Raw genomic sequence first — 20,878 nt, forward strand, 5'->3', positions numbered from 1 at the left:
GCGCCCTTTCCATTGACACTTTGTCGGGTCTTCTAGGGTGATAGTGCTGCTGCCTGCATAGGCAGCATTTTAAGTCATCACTGGCACATTTCCAACAGGAAGGTTGTTCCAAAAGGTACAGGCATGATTATACCTTCTGGGCAAATTCAATGTATTTTGAAGTAAAAGGCCAGTGGGTCACACTTTATTTTAAGGTCCAATTCTCGCTATTAACAAACCATTAACTATGACTTTGCCTCAATAAACTCCTAATTTGTAATAGTCAGTAAGGTAGTTGTTAAATTTAGGTATTGGGTAGAATTAGGAATGTAGAATATGGTCATGCAGAATATGTGCTTTATAAGCACTAATAAACAGCCAGTGCGTTAATAATAATAGGCATGCTAATAAGCAACTAGTTAATAGTGAGAATTGGTCCCTATACTAAAGTGTAGTCCAGTGAAAAAGATAGCAGATGAATAGTGAAATGTCAATTCTAAATATATAATTCATTCAGTAACAAGAAGTATTGATAAACATGTAAAATCTACAGAGCCAATGAGACATAGTGATAAAAAAACAGCAACAGTTTTGTGCTTGCCTGAAAATCGTTCTATCTTCGCCTTGTTTACAAGCAGAGGAATGCACATGCATGCGTTATGGTACTTTCATGAACGCACGTCGAAGACTAACATGGAAGAGAAGAAATTGTTGACTAAAGTCGTTATTGTTTTCTTTGCACACAATAAGTATTCTCGTAGCTTCATGAAATTACGGTTGAACCACTTATGTCACAAAGCTTGTCGCAACTCTGTTTTTCTATAGCTCTGGCTTTGACTGAAGCGTTACATTTTACGATTTACGCCACATTAAGTGCGCCAAAACGGTATTTATTGTTAGAATTTAGTATTACAACATACAAAATTTAAAAGCTGAGACTTTGTTTCATATCACAAGCAGGGTTGCCAATTTGGTGTGAGATTTACATGGGCAGAGTGAGAGCGTGAGACAGAGCCTAAAAGCGCATGTCTCACGCCAAATGCTTGAGAGTTGGCAACCCTGGTTATTTCTGTCAGTCTTTTCCACCTTTCTTTTCAGTGGAGTTTGCTCCCTCTCTTGCTCGTCCGAGAGAGGATCTGTATGTGTGAAGTGTGTCAGTATCTGTAGGAGTGTTTATCTGTATGACCTTTACCCTGCAACAAACACACACATATATACACGATATTAGCATGCAAGAACAGTCCCAATATTCATTGTCCCTCAAGCTTCTTACTTTGACGTCAGTGGATACGTGTATTATTAGTTAGTATGTATAAAAAATAAAGAGAAACCTAGATAAGTGTTACATCCATATACTGATTTTGTCAGCAGAAGCCAGTAATCAACACTGCTGCTTTTAGGTTACGCAAATGCTTGTGTGATGTAATAGTGCAGCTGAAGTGATGTAATGGGGGCTTTTCAGAGGAATCAATCATTTTCCATGAAGTGATTGTGTACTTGGCCGTGTGCATGAAGCAAAGGTACTGTTTGCTTTCTCCTTAAAAATTATAACTATAAATATATACCAATTATAACCAACTATAACTGCATTAGTGGGCTGCGCAATAAACAGTAACTAAAATATTCTATTTTTGCTTATTCTAAGCCTTTTGAACATATTTAGTTCAGTATTCATGTATATTCTGTAAAATAACTTTAAATGGTTTAATTTTAATGAGAGAAACCATCACTTTAAGCTAACAGTCATTGTAAGCAAGTACATTCAATCTGATAAATGTTTGAGACCAGATTTTCACAGTTTTTCACTAAATGATCTCATAAAAGAATAACTGTTAAAGTGATAGTTCACCCAAAAATAAAAATTACTCTATGATTTACTCAACCTCAAGCCATCCTAGGTGTATATGACTTTCTTCTTTCAGATAAATACAATCAGAGTTATATTAAAACATGTCCCGGCTCTTCCAAGCTTTATAATAGCAGTGAATGGGGGTTGAGCTTTTCAAGCCCAAAAAAGTGCATCCATCCATCATAAAAAGTGCTCCATACGGCTCTGGGGGTTAATAAAGGCTTTCTGAAGCACTGCGATGTATTTGTGTAATGCGGCCTGATGAGAGTGACTGTATGCAGAGTTGGCAGAGACTAGTGTGTTCACAAATTACCACCCACCGTGTGATTTTGATGGAGTTACAGGCTAACAGAGTCTCACACACACACACACAAACCCAAGTTTGATTCCACACCCCTCCCTCTGTCCCCGCAGGTTGCTTTTCACAACTTCATTGTCAGGATACCAGAACTTCAGTACCCCAGTCATTTCACAATTATTATACTACAGCAAAAACCAATCCTAAACGCACAACTTTAAACTTTAGAACTTTTTTGTAATAAATATAATATTAATATAAATTTACTATTTAATTAGAACATGCTTTCACATATTTCCCAATCATATACACATTGCTTCAGTTTTCTCAAGGGATTATTCAAGGAAACAATATTTAAGAACTAAAATAAATTAAATAATTATATGAAGCCCTCTTTTTCTTGTCAGTAATACACAGCAGCAGGTCAAATAGGCTGCATTTATACTGTAAGACTAAAGCATTTGTTTCACACAATAATGTTCTTAAATTGTGCATGAATTTGTCTGATAAATGCATTGCAAGAGATGTGAAAAATTCAGGCTGCTGTGCAAAGGCAATGTATTCAGAGAGAAACAACTATAATAAATGCACTATTTTATAATTTCATACTAATTGCGAACCATACCAAAGCGACCACTTTAACCCAGAAGTGGACTTAGTTTTATCAAACTGCTTCACACCATGCAACCAAACAGACATTTAATGCTATTTTCAAAAGTGACCATGGCCTTGACTAAACAAATCCTCAAAAGCCTTGAAGTTGTGTCAGATATGAAGTCTTCATGTATTTAATGCCCTGCAGTCACCTTCTGCTGCTCTCAATGTAAATAGAGGAAGCATCTCTCTCAGACGCATACCATGTGGGTGGTGCTTTAAATAAAATCGTTGATTAGCCAGTTTCTCTCATGGAAGCTGCCAGATGACTCTTGTTGTTATGGTTACGGGCCATTCCAGTTGCTCTATTTTGGTCTATTATTCTGGTCAGATGTGGGTCAGAAACTGACTCAAGTCCTCTAAGCGAGGAACTCTCGAGGACTTTTATTTGTTTGCTGTGTATGTGTTTTATTTGAATTGCACTTAACGTGTATCAGCCATTATCACAGTTCTATTTCAGCAGTTTAGTGTTGGAAAAAATGAATGAATAAAATGAGTTCATTACCAAATGTAGAAAATTGTTTTTGCTGGATCACAAGGCTTCAAAGGGACATCAGTGATCCCATATGGAATCTTTGCAGGTTTTTTTTACTTTTTCTGGATTGAGTGTGGGGGATTTAAATATGGTAAAAGTGGTAAACTGAGCTCAGAGTGCTGCTGTTGCTGAGTACTACACTCTATGCGCAGCTGAAAATATTAGCTTAAATCAAACTGTTTTCTTGTTTGTGTTTTCTTGCAGAACCGTGAGCTTCAGATCATGAGAAAACTGGACCACTGCAACATTGTGCGTCTGCGTTACTTCTTCTACTCCAGTGGAGATAAGGCAAGTGTATCACTTCATCTTATGTTTTATCTCACGCTACATCACGGTGTGCTTTTATGCTGCCCATTTCAGTGACATTTCTCTGAACTAGGGCACTGTGAATATACAGTAAATAAATATTCACAGTGTACTTGCAATTATTTTGCAGTTGATATAAAATTAAGCAACATCATGTTGCAATAATTTTAGAGTGATTTTTATTTGGCTATGCATTTGAGAGTTCAGAGATGTTCCAACATCAAAATCCAATTCTGATTTAAACGAACAAAATGCTGTTTAAGTTGGTCAGTTCTATTCATGTTTGCAAATGAGTTTAAACTGTATATATGTTTGTAAACATATGTGTCGATTTATTAGTATGTATGGCTATATTACTAAATATATACATAAAAATACATAAGAAATATCAATACATAAAATACATAAATATCAAAACAAACACTAGCGTTCAAAAGTTTGGGTTCAGTAAGATTTTTAAATGTTTTGAAAGCAGTCTCATTCTCAGACAATTATTTGATCAAAAATACAGTAAGAACAGCAATATTGAGAAATATTATTCAAATAATATATTTTAAAATGTAATTTATTCTGTGATGTCAAAGCTGAATGTTCAACATCATTACTCCAGTCTTCAGTGTCACGTGATCCTTCAGAAATAATTCTAATATGCAGATTTGCTGCTCAAGAAACATTTCAGATTATTATCAATGTTGAAAACAGTTCAAATATTTTTGTGGAAACCATGATACCTTTTTTTCAGGATTTTTTGATCCTTGATCAAAAGAACAGCATTTATTTAAAATATAAATCTATAAATTGTAAATGTCTTTTCTGTGACTTTTAATCAGTTAAATATTGCTGAATAAAAGTATTTTTTAAGAAAAAAAATCATTGACTCCAAACTTTTTAATGGTAAGGTTGATATATTTAATATAGTCAAATAGCTTTAAAAAAATAAGAAAGAAAGAAAGAAAATCATTAATAATATTAAGAGATTTATTAACTATTTCGTCCATGCCTCTCTGTGTTTGTTAATCTCTAATGGAGTCTAATGGCGTCCAGATGCTGACCTGAGAGAAATCGACTCTTGAGAACTTGTGCCCATGTGATTATCTGCTTTATCTGCTAGGCATATATAGACTGAGATATTAAGACACGCACACACATAAATACTGTCAACGCTGCAGCATGGCCTGACCGCCAACCACACATCTACCGCTCTGTCTTTCTTGGTCTCGATTATATCACACATTATAGGCACAGACCCTCTCGACCTCTCGCCCACACGCCGTGACTTTGCAAAAACGCCTGACCACCGCTTTTTTCTTCTCTGAGAAACACGCTTTGGAAATGTCAGTAGCTAGTTTCCGCTCACACGCCCACACGCACGCCCGACCCCTCTGTAACCCAGAATCACAGAGCACCGGGGTAAAGGCTGACAGGGAGTGCATGGAGAACAGGTCCATGAAATAATAAAAAAAAACTCTAGGAAACTGGAACAGGGGCTGAAGGGGAGGGAAGAGAGAGAGATGAAGAATGGTGTAGACAGACGGCCGTGTCCATGATGCTAATGATATGGCAACAGTCCACTCACTCATAACAAACTCTCGACATTTGACCATCATCACTTTTATGTTAGAGGTGAAGGGTGTAATTTTTTTACATTAAAATGCTTTCTCTTTTCTGAGCTTAAAGGTGAAGTGTGTAATTTCTGTGCCACTAGCTGTGCTGAACTGCTGCGTTTTATCAAATGCATCGTTAGCCAACCCCGCGTTTCCCAAAACCAGTTCCAACAAACATTTGTAAACAGCATCGCAAAGTTGTATGAATGGAACTACAGTTCTTGACCTGTGGTTGGAAGCATAGTTTCTTGTTAATATGGCATGTGGACTTCATGCTCATGCTCTTGGGCACAATAAGCAAGCTAACGTGCAGTACATACAATATTAATGATTCATAAAAGATGAATCACTGTCTGACTATCTGTGATTTCAGTATGAGGATCATGATTTTTCAGCAGTATTGCAGCACACCATGACTGGATATTAGCACCGTTTCTTGATTGCTTTTGGCATCTGATGGAGCGCATGGACATGGAAATGACGACTTGTGATGTCATAACAATGGATATCTTTCCTTCTATTTAAATCTACTTTGTAAAAAAAAAAAGTTGTTTCAACTTAGAGTAAGTGTTCACCTTCAAATTTTAAGTTTAGTCAACTTTAAATGTGAAGTTGTGCTAAGTGACAACTTGGATAATTGAGTTGAAAATGTTGAAAACTTGAAAATGTTAGAAAAGGCAGCATGAACACTAGTGTTAATTTCTTTAAAAAACTATGAAGAAAATTTTTCGGCGACAAGCTTTTTTCCCACAACTAAAACGAGACGATGACGAGACGACAGTAAGGTCAATAAACGATAACTGTGACTATAAATGCACTTACTCAACCGCTGTTGTTTTAAAGTGCCCCTATTATGCTTTTTCGAATATTACCTTTCATGCAGTGTGTCATGTAGCTGTATGTGAACATAAACTATCCGTGTGGTTAACATCATGTCGAGAAGACGCTGTATCCTACGCTGTGAGAGTAACTTTGTTTTATCACATCTTATAATTACCACAAACTTGTTAACACTTGACACTTACCACTGAGAAACATCCTGCTCCAGTCGTGCTTGTGAATCAGTCTCTTGTCGATCAGCCACTTCAACCGTTTCATCATCAGACTCCGGCTCGAATTGGTAAGGTACAATCGATACCATCTTTTCTATGTATTGACAAGTCTCCAGGGTTTTGGCATCTGATGGAGCGCATGGACACGGAAATGACGACTTGTGATGTCATAACAATGGATATCTTTCCTTCTATTTAAATCTACTTTGTAAAAAAAAAAGTTGTTTCAACTTAGAGTAAGTGTTCACCTTAAAATTTTAAGTTTAGTCAACTTTAAATGTGAAGTTGTGCTAAGTGACAACTTGGATAATTGAGTTGAAAATGTTGAAAACTTGAAAATGTTAGAAAAGGCAGCATGAACACTAGTGTTAATTTCTTTAAAAAACTATGAAGAAAATTTTTCGGCGACAAGCTTTTTTCCCACAACTAAAACGAGACGATGACGAGACGACAGTAAGGTCAATAAACGATAACTGTGACTATAAATGCACTTACTCAACCGCTGTTGTTTTAAAGTGCCCCTATTATGCTTTTTCGAATATTACCTTTCATGCAGTGTGTCATGTAGCTGTATGTGAACATAAACTATCCGTGTGGTTAACATCATGTCGAGAAGACGCTGTATCCTACGCTGTGAGAGTAAGAAAAATTATTGCAATTTGGAATTATTGGAATTACTATTAGGAATTTTACTGTTGTAATATTTTTGTTCGTTTTCATAATGTAGACAGAGGGAGTGCACAAGTCTTTGATATTAATTTATATATTAAATAGCCTATAATAAACAGTACACTAGATAAGGTAAAATAAACCATATGTATAAGTCCACATGATTTGTGCTAATTGGTGAAAGTGCAATACCTGAAATGTAAAAACTAATTTCTCAAATGACAACAATCTTTGCTATTATAACTTTGAGCAAAAATAAATAAAAGTTTTGTTTTATCAGTTTTACAATTATAGCATGTTTTCATTGACTAAAACTAGACTAAAATGCTCAGACATTTAGTCAACTTATGCCGAGTTCACACTGCATGATTTTCAAAATCATCGGATCATCGTTGTTTTCACACTCCACGACTATCTGGGGTAGCATTCAGTTGCTGCTGTGTTCACTTCACATTGCACGACTGCATGACTGCACAATAGGAAGAATCGCCGACAACTCTGTCTGGTCCGCAAACTACGTTTCACAACCAAACGCACGCGAGAAGTGATAAGGAAATAACGCAAGATCATGCTGATATTGTGGTCTATAAGTCCTCCCCGAACAAACAATAACAAAGATGACTTCGTTGTTAACAGCATAGCCTACTTCTGCTGGGAAATTTTTATATACACAAATCTAAGTACTTGAAAGTGAAACCAACGTTTTGTGCATTTTATAATGAGCTTGTCTACAAAAGTCTCAAAGTGATGAAAAAGAAAAATGCAATAAATCCTTTATAGAAGAATATGATTTACAGGAAAAACCCTAGCCCCCTTTTATGTTTAATTAACTTAATCGCCGACAGCTCCAGATGTTTAGCATGTCAAATATTTCACGGGCGTCGGCGACGCATCGGCGATTCTCTCAGATCGCGTCTTTCAGGACAAAATTGCAGCATGTGCTTATAATAAACAAAACATTATCATTTGTTGGTGTGGACACTAATAAAGTTATCATTCTTAGTGTAAACAAACTTTACATAGCATCTACACCAGACAGCCATCGTGATCAATGAAGCTGTCTACGCTGTAAACCTCCGTCTGTGACACAGTCGCTCTCCAGTGCCATAAATGTTTCAGCACAGTCTCCACCAGTGACACATTTCGACCATCGCACCATCACAGCGCCCAGCAGTCAGTCTGTAGACTGGTTAGCTTCTCCCTATACTGTAATTTTAGCAGCTGCTCTGTGTTTTTTGTCTAGGGTAAACCACCATGAAATCAGAGCCCAGAGCATCTCATGGAGAGATAAAACACAAAGATAGAGAGAGTAGGCTGACGTAGGCCTGGAGAGAGAGAAAGAGATTAAAATCAGGCTTGAAAAGAGACTGTTCGACATAGATGAGGTGGCGTCATGTCTGGACGTGGTCTGCTCTCTCTCTCTCCAAACAACTTCCATTTCTGCTAAGTGGCACGATTAGTAGAAGTGTTGTTGTACAATGCGGACAGTGCTCAGCTCTGGAGCCTGACTTTAGACTCCTTCAGATGACTCTTACTACAGTCACAGGCTCCGTTCCAAAACATAGTGAGCAGACATGCTGTTCAGACTACATACTGTAGGCTTTGAAAGCAGCATCCTTAGTGAATTAGAACCTCATTTGCAGGGTCTGACAGTTTGCTCATTGTCACACCTTCCAAAGTCAGTCATAAGTAAGACCATTACAAGTTATTTAGCAGGATTTTTTATTAATGATATATTTTTGTCTCAATGATAATGAGCTTATATAGCTGTTTTCTCCTTGCAAGATGTATTAGTGACAAAGTCCTTCCCTTGTAAATACGAAGTGTTTAATTGTACTAAATGTGCACTTGTGTACTTGAAAACGTTAAAGTCTATTTTTTTAAAAACTGTACTTGCAGATAATATAATATTAATGAAATAAAAAGTCACTTAAATGTAGAGTTCACTTTCATGTGTTTCTTAACACACTTAAGTACACTTTTGCATACTTTGTGATAATGTCAATTTAAATGCACTTTAAAGTACATAAGTAATAAACTTTTGTCATTCTATAAGGAAGTACACTTACTTTGATGCGTTGACTAACATACTAAAGCACATGTGAAGTACTTTATCATTTTAACTTTAGTGTGTTATTTATAAATGTAAAGTTAATATATTTTAAATGTAGGCTACTAAATTGCAGCTTCATCATTACAAATAATTAGAAATATATCTAAACACATGACCTACAAGTTTACACAGAAATGATTTTAAAGTACTGTATATTTTAGTTTACTTTAAATGCTTGTCAGTACATTTGAACCCTAATTCTGAAATAACTTGTAAAGATGCACTTACGTCCTACTTAACTGGCTCACAAAATAAATAAATAAACTAAATTTAATTGCATACAATATACATTTTAAACGTAATGCATTTTAATTTGCATAGTTGTAATTAACATGTAATTAAGTGTCTGAAAACATTACATTAAGTTCACACCTAAGTTTATTCTTTTAAAGCATATTATTTTTGTAATAAGTACTATTTTTAAAAGTTTGCTGAAGTGAAGTTCTGGAGAGAAAATACACTTCCTAGATAAACCTCATATTATACAATATGATGTTAGGATAGTAACAGTTGTTTTATATCATATAGATGGTTTGAATTTGAAACCATTTTAAATGGGATTTTTACTCACATTTTTACTCACATTTGCCAAATATTTTGGACTCTGCAAGAAGTGACTTGAAATTGAGTGATCTGAAACTGAATCATACAAATGATCATGTAAAATGTTTAAGAAATTATGCTGTAACAAGAAAAATTTTTTTTTGGTAAAATAGTCTAATTTTTATTAGATTTCGTTTTTTATTGATAATGTTTACTATTGAATGATTAATCACATTTATCTCAGTTTATGTAACATTAAGTACATTGTGAAAAAAGAATGCATCTCAGAAGGCAACATTTATGCTGATTGTCTTTTGAAACAGCCTTTATGTCTGGAGTGCTTTTTATGCTTTAAAATGCTGCCTACAGCAGGTCACTAGGTTTTCAAATAGAAATGTGTGTGTGTGGTATTAGTGTGTATATGTTAGCACATTCAGCTGATTGCTTTGAGCTTAACCGGCAGAACATATTAAAACCATCTATTTATGAATGGTGTAGGAGATGGTGTTACAGAGTCTTCGGAGAGGTACTGACACATGAGGAGATGCTGGGCCTCGACAACCACCAGCCGTTACCCATGATCTCTCTCTGCCATACTTAGTGGCCGCTGATTTTTCCTCACAGGGGAGCCACACAAGACACGGATGAGTCAAAAAATACATCTACATAGACGACTCGGACAAAAATAGGAAGAGAGAGAGTGGTAGAGAGAGAATGGCTCTTGAATATGCTACATGGACTTCTGTATTTCTGTGAAATAAATAGATGTATTCACATACTACAGTTATGAAGAATTTTGCATTTCTTCAAACTTGCTGTCCAAAAGTTTGGGGGAAGTACGTTTTTTTTTTTTTTCTTCTGATAATCACAGAGGATGCATTGAATTGATTAAAAGTGACAATAAAGACATTTATAATGTTACAAAAAAATTTCAATTTAAATATATTCTCTTTTTTACTTCCATTTATTAAAGAATTCTGACAAAATATCAGTTTCCACAAAAATAAGCAGCACAAATGTATTCAACATTGAATGTATCTTGAGCAGCAAATCAGCATATTAGAATGATTTCTGAAGGATCATGTGACACTGAAGACTGGAGAAATGATGCAAAAAATTCAGCTTTGCATCACAGGAATAAATTAGGCCTACATTTTAAAATAAATTCAAATAGAAAATAGTTATTTTAAATTGTAATAATATTTCACTGTACTGTTTTTTATTGTATTTTTATTCAAATAAATGCATAAGGGTAAATTTTTCGAAATTGAGATTTATACATCATCTCAAAGCTGAATAAATAAGCTTTCCATTGATGTGTGGTTTGTTGGGATAGGACAATATTTGGCTGAGATGCGACTATTTGAAAATCTGGAATCTCTCTCTTCCTATTTTTGTGCCAAAAAATCAAAATATTGAGAAAATCACATTTAAAGTTGTCCAAATGAAGACCCTAGCAATGCATATTACTAATCAGAAATTAAGTTTTGATATATTTACGGTAAGAAATTTACAAAATATCTTCATGGAACATGATCTTTACTTAATATCCTGATTTTTGGCATAAAAGAAAAATCGATCACTGTGACCCATACAATGTATTTTTGGCTATTGCTACAAATATACCCGTGCTACTTAAGACTGGTTTTGTGCTCAAGGGTCACACTTGTTTGTAGTTTGATTCTTGAACAAATGACTCTTATGAACAAGTTCCATGTATTGAATCAGGCGAAGCTGTCTTGATTCCCTGTTTACTGAATTTTCGGTTTGATCAGTCTAATGAATCAATTGGTGAGAAAAGGTAATAAAAATAGCAATAGAATAAGTTAACAATAATAGCACTGTTTAGTAGTTATGTTTAGTCTTTACAACCCACTTCTTAAGGACTAAGGACTAAAAGAATCGTTAGTTGACTCACTAAGGAAACAGAATCGTTAAGTGGAATCAGATTCAGATCCAGAATAATTTCTTTTCATTCCAAAAGATCAATGATTGTGGCGGCACTGTTTTTCAAACCGGTCTGGAGTTTCACTAGACACACTTCACATGTATGTAGTTAGAATTTATCTTCAGTTAGTGCATATAGCGTCACTTCCCTGTGTGTTTGGCTCTGACAGGAGCTGTTTGTGGAAGAGACTGTTATAGCAGGGTCTGGGGACAGATGAGTGTCTACCTGTGGCTCCCTCACTGAGGGAGACGTTGACTACTGTGCCGTGAGCCACAGATCACCCAATCACATGTGGCCACAGAGCAGCAGCCAATCACATGGCCCTATAATCTGATGGGAGCATCTCAGGAGCCAGTCGCCTCAGAGCTTCTCCGATCGGCTGTAATTGAGGAAGTGATGCTGTTGCTGTAGTGAGGCGGAGAGTGAGTCATCACTACGACTAATTTTAGCTGCACAGCACAGTCAAAGGGTGGTTTGGGTTTTTTAGGAAATCAAACATCTGTTATTAGAGACTACTTATCAATCAGAGTCAAAGCGGAGAAAGAAAAACGACTTGGTTAGAGAGAAACAGTGGCACTGACTGATTCATTGCATGGTCTGTCTTCGTGAAGAACAGCAATCACTGAATAGTTTGTTGCTTATAACTTGTATATGTATATATTCTTATATATTTTTAATTAATTAAAGGTGACATATCATGCAAATCGGACTTTTCCAGGTTTTAAGTGCTATAATCAGGTCTCCGTGCATCTACCAACCAAGGAAACGTGAAAAAGATTAACCCAATCACTTTGTTTTGGTAATTAACACTGAGTCCCAGCCTCAGAGGAGACAAGAGAGCTGTGGATTTATTGATTTATTTACTGTATATTGCTGCTGCCACACAGATCTAAAATAAACAAGCGATTTATTTCCCAGCTGTTTACCTTCACAGACATAGCCGACTGTTTTTGTAACTCGTGTGTTTTTAACTCAAACTTAGTACTCACATGCTGTGACAGCCGCTTTCTGTCCGTGTGCTTCGGATGTGTGCGCTCAGAAAACCTTATATCTGAAGTTTAAACTCATATGGTTTAAAACGCATGATTTCAGCGCGATAAACATGATAATCAGAACCAAAACAGATGTTTTTAGCAGGTCCAAGTTGTAATGGCACAGCTCTATTCTGGAAAAGGGGGCAGGGAACAGCAGCTCATTTGCATTTAAAGACACAGGCCCGAAAAACAGCGTGTTTCTGCTTCCACTCAAAATAAGCATTTTCAAAATGATATAATAAATGATCTGTGGAGTATTTTGAGCTGAAACTTCACAGACACATTCTGGGGACACCAGAGACTTATATTACATATTGTAAAAAGGGGCATAATGTGTCATCTTGAATTAATTTATATATTTATTGATACTTTTCAAATTTAATGCAGGAATAGTTTATAAAAACTAAAGCTTGTCATCATTTACTCACCCTCATGTTGCTCCAAACCTTATGATTTTCATGCTGTTGTGAAACACAAAACATACACAAACACAAAAAAGGCAAGCTAAAATGACTACAATGACCAAATTATGGTACTTTTATTATTTATATTTCATTTATTCAACCAAAGAAAGTTATATAAGTGAAAAAATGTAGATGTCAAAAAACAATGTAGAACTTGAAAAATGAAAAATTAAAATAAAATATTACCACATTTTTCAACAGAAGAATGTTATATGCCATGAAAATGATGTAGATGATGACAGATGTTTATTTTCTTTTTCTTTTTCATTTGGTTGAAATAATCCCTTTATATTTCATATCTTATACATTTTTATATCTTTTATATATTGTTATATGTTTCATATTTATGCATCTCATATTTAAGTATCTTCATGCTTTTATCAGAGTAACTTCTATTTATTTATTTTCAAGATGTATTTATTTTACTACTTATGTTGCTAGTAATTATTTTTCAGATTTTACCCAGATATTAATAAAGGAATAGTTTACCAAATTTAATAATTTGCTCACCTTTCTTTCAAACATTTCTTGCTCTAGTGAAACACCAAAGAAGATAAATTGCAAAACTTTTGGAGTGCTGTTTTACATATGGGGAATAGAGGCTGTCAAAAAAAAAAAAAGACAAGCTAAAATGACCAAATGACCACATTATGGTACTTTTATGATTTATTTTTTCATTTATTCAACAAAATAAAGTTAAATGCGTAAAACCAAAAATATTATGTCAGAATTAGTATTTTTGGGTGAAATAATCCCTTTATATTTTGTATCTATCTTTTATATTTGGATATCTTAGTTATTCTTATATTGAAGTATCTTGACAAGTGTAGCATTTTTTCATTTATTCAACAAAATAAAGTTATATGCGTAAAACCAAAAAGATTATGTCAGAATTTGTATTTTTGGGTGAAATAATCCCTTTATATTTTGTATCTATCTTTTATATTTGGATATCTTAGTTATTCTTATATTGAAGTATCTTGACAAGTGTAGCAGAGTTGGTTGGTTTGACTCAAGTAAATGAGCTCAGGAATGTCAGATCCAGCAGAAATAGACTCTCTCACAGCTGAACTTGTGGAGGAAGGAAGAAGGGCATAATAGACAGGATGTGACATCAGACGTGGGGTCAGAGTGGCCCTGTAGGCCACCCTATTGAGCTCTTCCTTTTCTTTAGGTCTTCAGGAGGATATGACTTCAATGTCTGAGCATGTATGTTATGTAAAGGTGATGGGCGCAATCATCGCTCGCTTTCAGGCACGGTTCCACACAATGCATGGCAGTCAACGTCCACAATGACATCGTGCCAGAGAATTGGCTGTTTTTGTGTCGCAGCTTTTTTTACGGTTCGCAAGCTGGTTGTTCAGTCATGGAGATATATGGAGGGATGCGGCGTATGGGACATTTTTAGCATAGACATTGACTCAGAGTCATTATCCTCTTTCATACCGAGCTGGTTTTATATATAGATTCACTAAAGTTATATACGTATGTGCTATAAAGCCTGACACTTTTAACTCTGTGACTTAAAAGTATTTGCTTTCTTGTTCTCTGTCCACAGAAGGATGAGGTGTATCTGAATTTGGTTCTGGACTACGTCCCTGAGACCGTCTACAGAGTGGCGAGACACTACAGCCGCGCTAAGCAGACCCTTCCCATGGTTTATGTGAAGGTGCGGATCGTTCCTAATGTGTGTTTGTGTGAGTGATGTGTACATCCTGAATGAAAACCTTAGGTTTTGTTCCCGCTGGTGAGTATACGGGTCAGCCGAGTGTGTGTTGGCATTTCTTCCCCCTCCTCCTGTGCGGTTTTGCGTCACCAGTGTCTTGACTGCTGTGATGGCATCATCACTGCTTTGTGCCGCGTCCTGAGCTATATCCTTCCTGCTATTGGCAGGATGCGACATAAATAGTCAAACACACACATACGTAAACATATGTAAAGATACAATTATATGTGAAAACTTTCCACTTAGAAGTTAAATTAGTGGTTCTCAACCAGGGGGTCTCAGCTCACATTAAAGAGGACATCAGGATTACTTAAAATTATTAAGGGCAAAACAAACATTTAAAGGGATAGTTCACCCCAAAATTTTAATTCTGTCATTAATTACTCACCCTCATGTCATTCCAAACCCGCAAGACTTTTGTTCATCTTCGGAACACAAATTGAGATATTTTTGATGAAATCCGAGAGTTTTCTGACCCTGCATAGACAGCAATGCAACTGACACGTTCAAGACACAGAAAGGTAGTAAAGGCATCGTTAAAATAGTCCATGTGACATCAGGGGTTCAACCTTAATTTTATAAAGCTACAAGATTATAAAGCTACAAGATTACTTTTTATGCAGAAAGAAAGCAAAAAATAAAAGAGTACCACCACAAGAGTACCACGACACATGCAGATTCTACTATACTCTCGTGAACGCACGTCGAAGACTGACACGGAAGAAAAGAAATTGTTGAATAAAGTTATTTTTGTTTTCTTTGCGCAGCTTTCTTTGCGTAGCTTCATAAAATTACGGTTGAACCACTGATGTCACATGGACTATTTTAACGATGTCCTTACTACCTTTTCTGGGTCTCTATGCCCTCTATGGAGGGTCAGAAAGCTCTCGGATTTCATCAGAAATATCTTAATTTGTGTTCTGAAAATGAACGGGTTTGGAACGACGTGAGGGTGAGTAATTAATGACAGAATTTTCATTTTTGGATGAACTATACCTTTAAAGTGTGATTTCTAAACCTGAAAACGTCATGTAAATTAATTGAATTTTGTAACTCCATGGGAATTTTTATGAAGAATATACAATATTCTAGTTATTCCAACAACAAAAAAAAGCTTTAAATTAATATTTCATTAAACAAGTGTCATTATTTTTTTGTCATTATGTAAGGAAAAACATAATGGTAAGGGAAATACAATTACACAACCTATTTACATTCTTTTATTTGTGGAACAAAAAAGGTGTATTTTTGAAGAATTTTGTGGCCACATCTTTGCATATAATGAATGTGAATGTGGACTAGGGACTCACCACCATAAGAGAAGCATAAAAGTACTCCATATGACTCATGAACTATATTCCAAGTCTTGGTAATGAACAGATCAAAAATCATTATTCTCTGATAATCTTCCACTCTCCAAAAATGGACAAATGGATATGATAAAATGCCATTAATATCAGTGGTGCCATATTTGCCATATTACTTCAGAATAGTCAAATAGAACACTTTTATGACCCTTAAAAAGTACTGTGGTGGTTTTTAAGTCATTTTCGATCTTGACAGCACTAGTCCCCATTTACTTTCATTATATGGAACAAAGCAGCCATTATATTGTTCAAAAATTCACCTTTTGTGTTCCATGGACAAAAGAAAGTAATTTGGATTTGAAACAACAGATCTGGAAAATTATCATTAGAGTTTCAGTAAATCATTTGATATTACAAGCGATATAAAAAAACAAAATTATATTATGCATTTTTAGGGTACCTTTTTTGTGACCTGTTTTTATGACTGCTTTACTAACCTCATGACTTGTGTATATTTACTTTACAGTTGTACATGTACCAGCTCTTCAGGAGTCTGGCCTACATCCATTCCTTTGGGATCTGCCATCGGGACATCAAACCGCAGAATCTTTTGCTGGACCCAGACACAGCCGTGCTCAAACTCTGTGACTTTGGCAGGTCAGTTGGTAATCTCTTGATAGCCAATTCATAGGAGACAATGGTTTTCTGATAACCTTTCAAAGGTCCGAAAGCAACGCTTTACTGCATTTAACCTGATAATCCCATATTACACCTCACCAGAGGCCTCCAGATGGTCTCGCTATGCTCGGAGATATCTGTGCTGACCTCTGTGCTTTTCACATTTTTCTGCATAAGAATACTAGTGAAGATTTTAGGTGAAGTGATATTCGGGTATCCATTTCTCCTTTGCCTTGCGTCTGAAAACTAGGGCATGCGATTTTGCCTCTTGTTAATGAATACCTTATACTGAGGACTTAGACAAAAATAATGCAAATTTTCCTTGAATGAGGAATGAGGTGTATCTGAATTTGGTTCTGGACTACGTCCCTGAGACCGTCTACAGAGTGGCGAGACACTACAGCCGCGCTAAGCAGACCCTTCCCATGGTTTATGTGAAGGTGCGGATCGTTCTTAATTTGTGTTTGTGTGAGTGATGTGTATATCCTGAATGAAAACCTTAGGTTTTGTTCCCGCTGGTGAGTATACGGGTCAGCCGAGTGTGTGTTGGCATTTCTTCCCCCTCCTCCTGTGCGGTTTTGCGTCACCAGTGTCTTGACTGCTGTGATGGCATCATCACTGCTTTGTGCCGCGTCCTGAGCTATATCCTTCCTGCTATTGGCAGGATGCGACATAAATAGTCAAACACACACATACGTAAACATATGTAAAGATACAATTATATGTGAAAACTTTCCACTTAGAAGTTAAATTAGTGGTTCTCAACCAGGGGGTCTCAGCTCACATTAAAGAGGACATCAGGATTACTTAAAATTATTAAGGGCAAAACAAACATTTAAAGGGATAGTTCACCCCAAAATTTTAATTCTGTCATTAATTACTCACCCTCATGTCGTTCCAAACCCGCAAGACTTTTGTTCATCTTCGGAACACAAATTGAGATATTTTTGATGAAATCCGAGAGTTTTCTGACCCTGCATAGACAGCAATGCAACTGACACGTTCAAGACACAGAAAGGTAGTAAAGGCATCGTTAAAATAGTCCATGTGACATCAGGGGTTCAACCTTAATTTTATAAAGCTACAAGATTATAAAGCTACAAGATTACTTTTTATGCAGAAAGAAAGCAAAAAATAAAAGAGTACCACCACAAGAGTACCACGACACATGCAGATTCTACTATACTCTCGTGAACGCACGTCGAAGACTGACACGGAAGAAAAGAAATTGTTGAATAAAGTTATTTTTGTTTTCTTTGCGCAGCTTTCTTTGCGTAGCTTCATAAAATTACGGTTGAACCACTGATGTCACATGGACTATTTTAACGATATCCTTACTACCTTTTCTGGGTCTCTATGCCCTCTATGGAGGGTCAGAAAGCTCTCGGATTTCATCAGAAATATCTTAATTTGTGTTCTGAAAATGAACGGGTTTGGAACGACGTGAGGGTGAGTAATTAATGACAGAATTTTCATTTTTGGATGAACTATACCTTTAAAGTGTGATTTCTAAACCTGAAAACGTCATGTAAATTAATTGAATTTTGTAACTCCATGGGAATTTTTATGAAGAATATACAATATTCTAGTTATTCCAACAACAAAAAAAAGCTTTAAATGAATATTTCATTAAACAAGTGTCATTATTTTTTTGTCATTATGTAAGGAAAAACATAATGGTAAGGGAAATACAATTACACAACCTATTTACATTCTTTTATTTGTGGAACAAAAAAGGTGTATTTTTGAAGAATTTTGTGGCCACATCTTTGCATATAATGAATGTGAATGTGGACTAGGCTAAGAATACTGGTGAAGATTTTAGGTGAAGTGATATTCGGGTATCCATTTCTCCTTTGCCTTGCGTCTGAAAACTAGGGCATGCGATTTTGCCTCTTGTTAATGAATACCTTATACTGAGGACTTAGACAAAAATAATGCAAATTTTCCTTGAATGAGGACACAGATTAGCAGCAGTCTTCATGTACACTGCAAGCGGCCTTGAGATGCTTTTAAAATGTTAGCCATCTAAACTCGCTTACCATCTAAACAAAGAAACTGTCTTTAGCTTTCAGGTCACTTTAGATCTCTTAGCTCATTTGCCATTTAGAGTTACTTTTAGGGGTTTATCCTGCCAATAAGCTCCACAAGGCAGAATATTTGAATGAAATGGTGATGTGTGTGATCAGAGATTGTTCAATCTGTCTTTTTGTTCGCAGTGCTAAGCAGTTAGTACGTGGGGAGCCCAATGTTTCCTACATATGCTCACGGTACTACAGAGCCCCCGAACTCATCTTTGGAGCAACCGACTACACCTCTAGCATAGGTACATGAGCTTTAATCGTACTACCATGCAAATCATTTCTGCTTCAAAAAACTCCTCCTCCTTTATGTAGCTGTCACCTCTTATCATGATAAATATGCAAATTCATGACAAAAGTGACCCTTGTGAAAAAGAAGTATACTGTAGCATTTTTAAAAAGTGTAATTAAGTAAATATAACGTTTCCAGACACTTAATTGCATGTTATTTGCAATTAAATACAAAGGTATTATAGTTTGATTTATAACAAATGCAGTTAGCTGAACGTTAGTTAGTTGTTTTGTTTTTTTGGCACACTTAATCAGGACTTAAGTATATCTTTAGTTTTAGAATTAGAACATAATAACAATAATTGTGTAACAATAATGTGTTTATGAACTAAAATTGAGTATTTTACATGTGCTTCAGTATATTAGTCAACACATCAAACTCAACAAAATATTAAAACAATGATTTAAAATGTAAAAATGTAACATTACAAAGTGCATTTTTTAAGTGTGTTAAGAAACATATTCATGAAAGGGAACTCTTTGAGTACACTTTTGATTTATTAATTTATATTATCTGCAAAGACAGTTTTTTAAAAATATACTTTAAAGATGTGAAGTACATGTTCAAAACAATTAATTGCACTTCTTTTTAACAAGAAAATGCACTGATATATCAGCTAGGCCAAATATTACGCTGATATTTGGCCATTCTGGGACTATCAATAATCATCTACAGCCTGAATAATTCACATTCGCATTTTGATTATATATTTTGGAGTAGATTTTGAGTAAATATTATGTAAAAATATTGTTAATGTAATTTTAGTTGTTTTAGTTATTTTCGATTATCTGCAATTCAATTGGTTTTACATGATAGTAGCCACCTTGATCTCTAAATATTGTATCGGCCGTTGAAAAGTCAAATCATTTGACCATTCTTTCAGAAAATAGGCCCTATAAAAAGATTATGAAGCTGAAGGATCTTTCATGAACTCGTGGATTTTTGTACAGCACTGTTTTGTGCTTTTTTTGTTTGACGTGTTGTTGGTGATTTTGCAAGGCCGTACAGTGAGTTTAGGATGTGCTCTGTGTACGAGTCCTTGACCTCTGGCTAATAAGTATCTCTCTGACCCGCTTTCACTGCAGACGTGTGGTCAGCTGGCTGCGTGTTGGCGGAACTGTTGCTAGGACAACCAATTTTCCCCGGCGACAGCGGAGTGGATCAGCTGGTGGAAATCATCAAGGTACTGGCGCCGCCACACCGCCACTTCTGTCTGTGATTTAATCTCAGTGTTTGCATGAGTCTGTAGGAAGAAGAGCAACAATTGCTGCATAACAGTCGGTTGATTTAGATTGGGAGTTTTATACAAGAATGTTAACATGATTTATGGGTTTTTTGTAAGTTTTGTAAAGTGAACTCTCTTAAAACTTTTCACACTCTTACTAGTTTGTGTAATTACAAATATATTGAAATACATTCAATGCAAGTTTCAATAGAAATGACATCAAAGTGTATTTTAGTTTACCATAAATGCTTGTTAGTATATTCATCAGTAAAATTTAACACTAGAAGTAAATATGAAATTATATATAAAGATACGTTATATATATATATATATCATCTGCTGGAACACCACTCTCTTGTGAATACACCGCTTCACTTCAGAAAGCCTTTATTAACCCCCGGAGCCGTGTGGAGCACTTTTTATGATGGATGGATGCACTTTATAAATATTATTGTGGTTCATTCAATACTAAATAACTGATCAATAAAAATAGTTTGAAAACTGCATATTTTACTGCATAT

At 35.5% G+C, this 20,878-nt stretch overlaps 1 protein-coding gene across 2 annotated transcripts in view; it reads left to right on the forward strand.

Annotated features, from left to right (window-relative positions):
* LOC107715908 (glycogen synthase kinase 3 beta, genome duplicate a) overlaps positions 1-20,878 on the forward strand; it is a 56,460-nt gene that overhangs the window by 29,508 nt on the left and 6,074 nt on the right. For both annotated transcript variants that reach the window (XM_016522166.1, XM_016522167.1), the window contains exons 3-7: positions 3,520-3,603; positions 14,607-14,717; positions 16,608-16,738; positions 18,979-19,085; positions 20,218-20,315. In XM_016522166.1, coding sequence (XP_016377652.1) covers positions 3,520-3,603; positions 14,607-14,717; positions 16,608-16,738; positions 18,979-19,085; positions 20,218-20,315 — 531 coding nt within the window. The remainder of the gene's footprint in view (positions 1-3,519; positions 3,604-14,606; positions 14,718-16,607; positions 16,739-18,978; positions 19,086-20,217; positions 20,316-20,878) is intronic.

The sequence above is a fragment of the Sinocyclocheilus rhinocerous genome, unplaced genomic scaffold (assembly GCF_001515625.1).
Source record: "Sinocyclocheilus rhinocerous isolate Xijiao unplaced genomic scaffold, SAMN03320098_v1.1 scaffold600, whole genome shotgun sequence".
NCBI lineage: Eukaryota > Metazoa > Chordata > Actinopteri > Cypriniformes > Cyprinidae > Sinocyclocheilus > Sinocyclocheilus rhinocerous.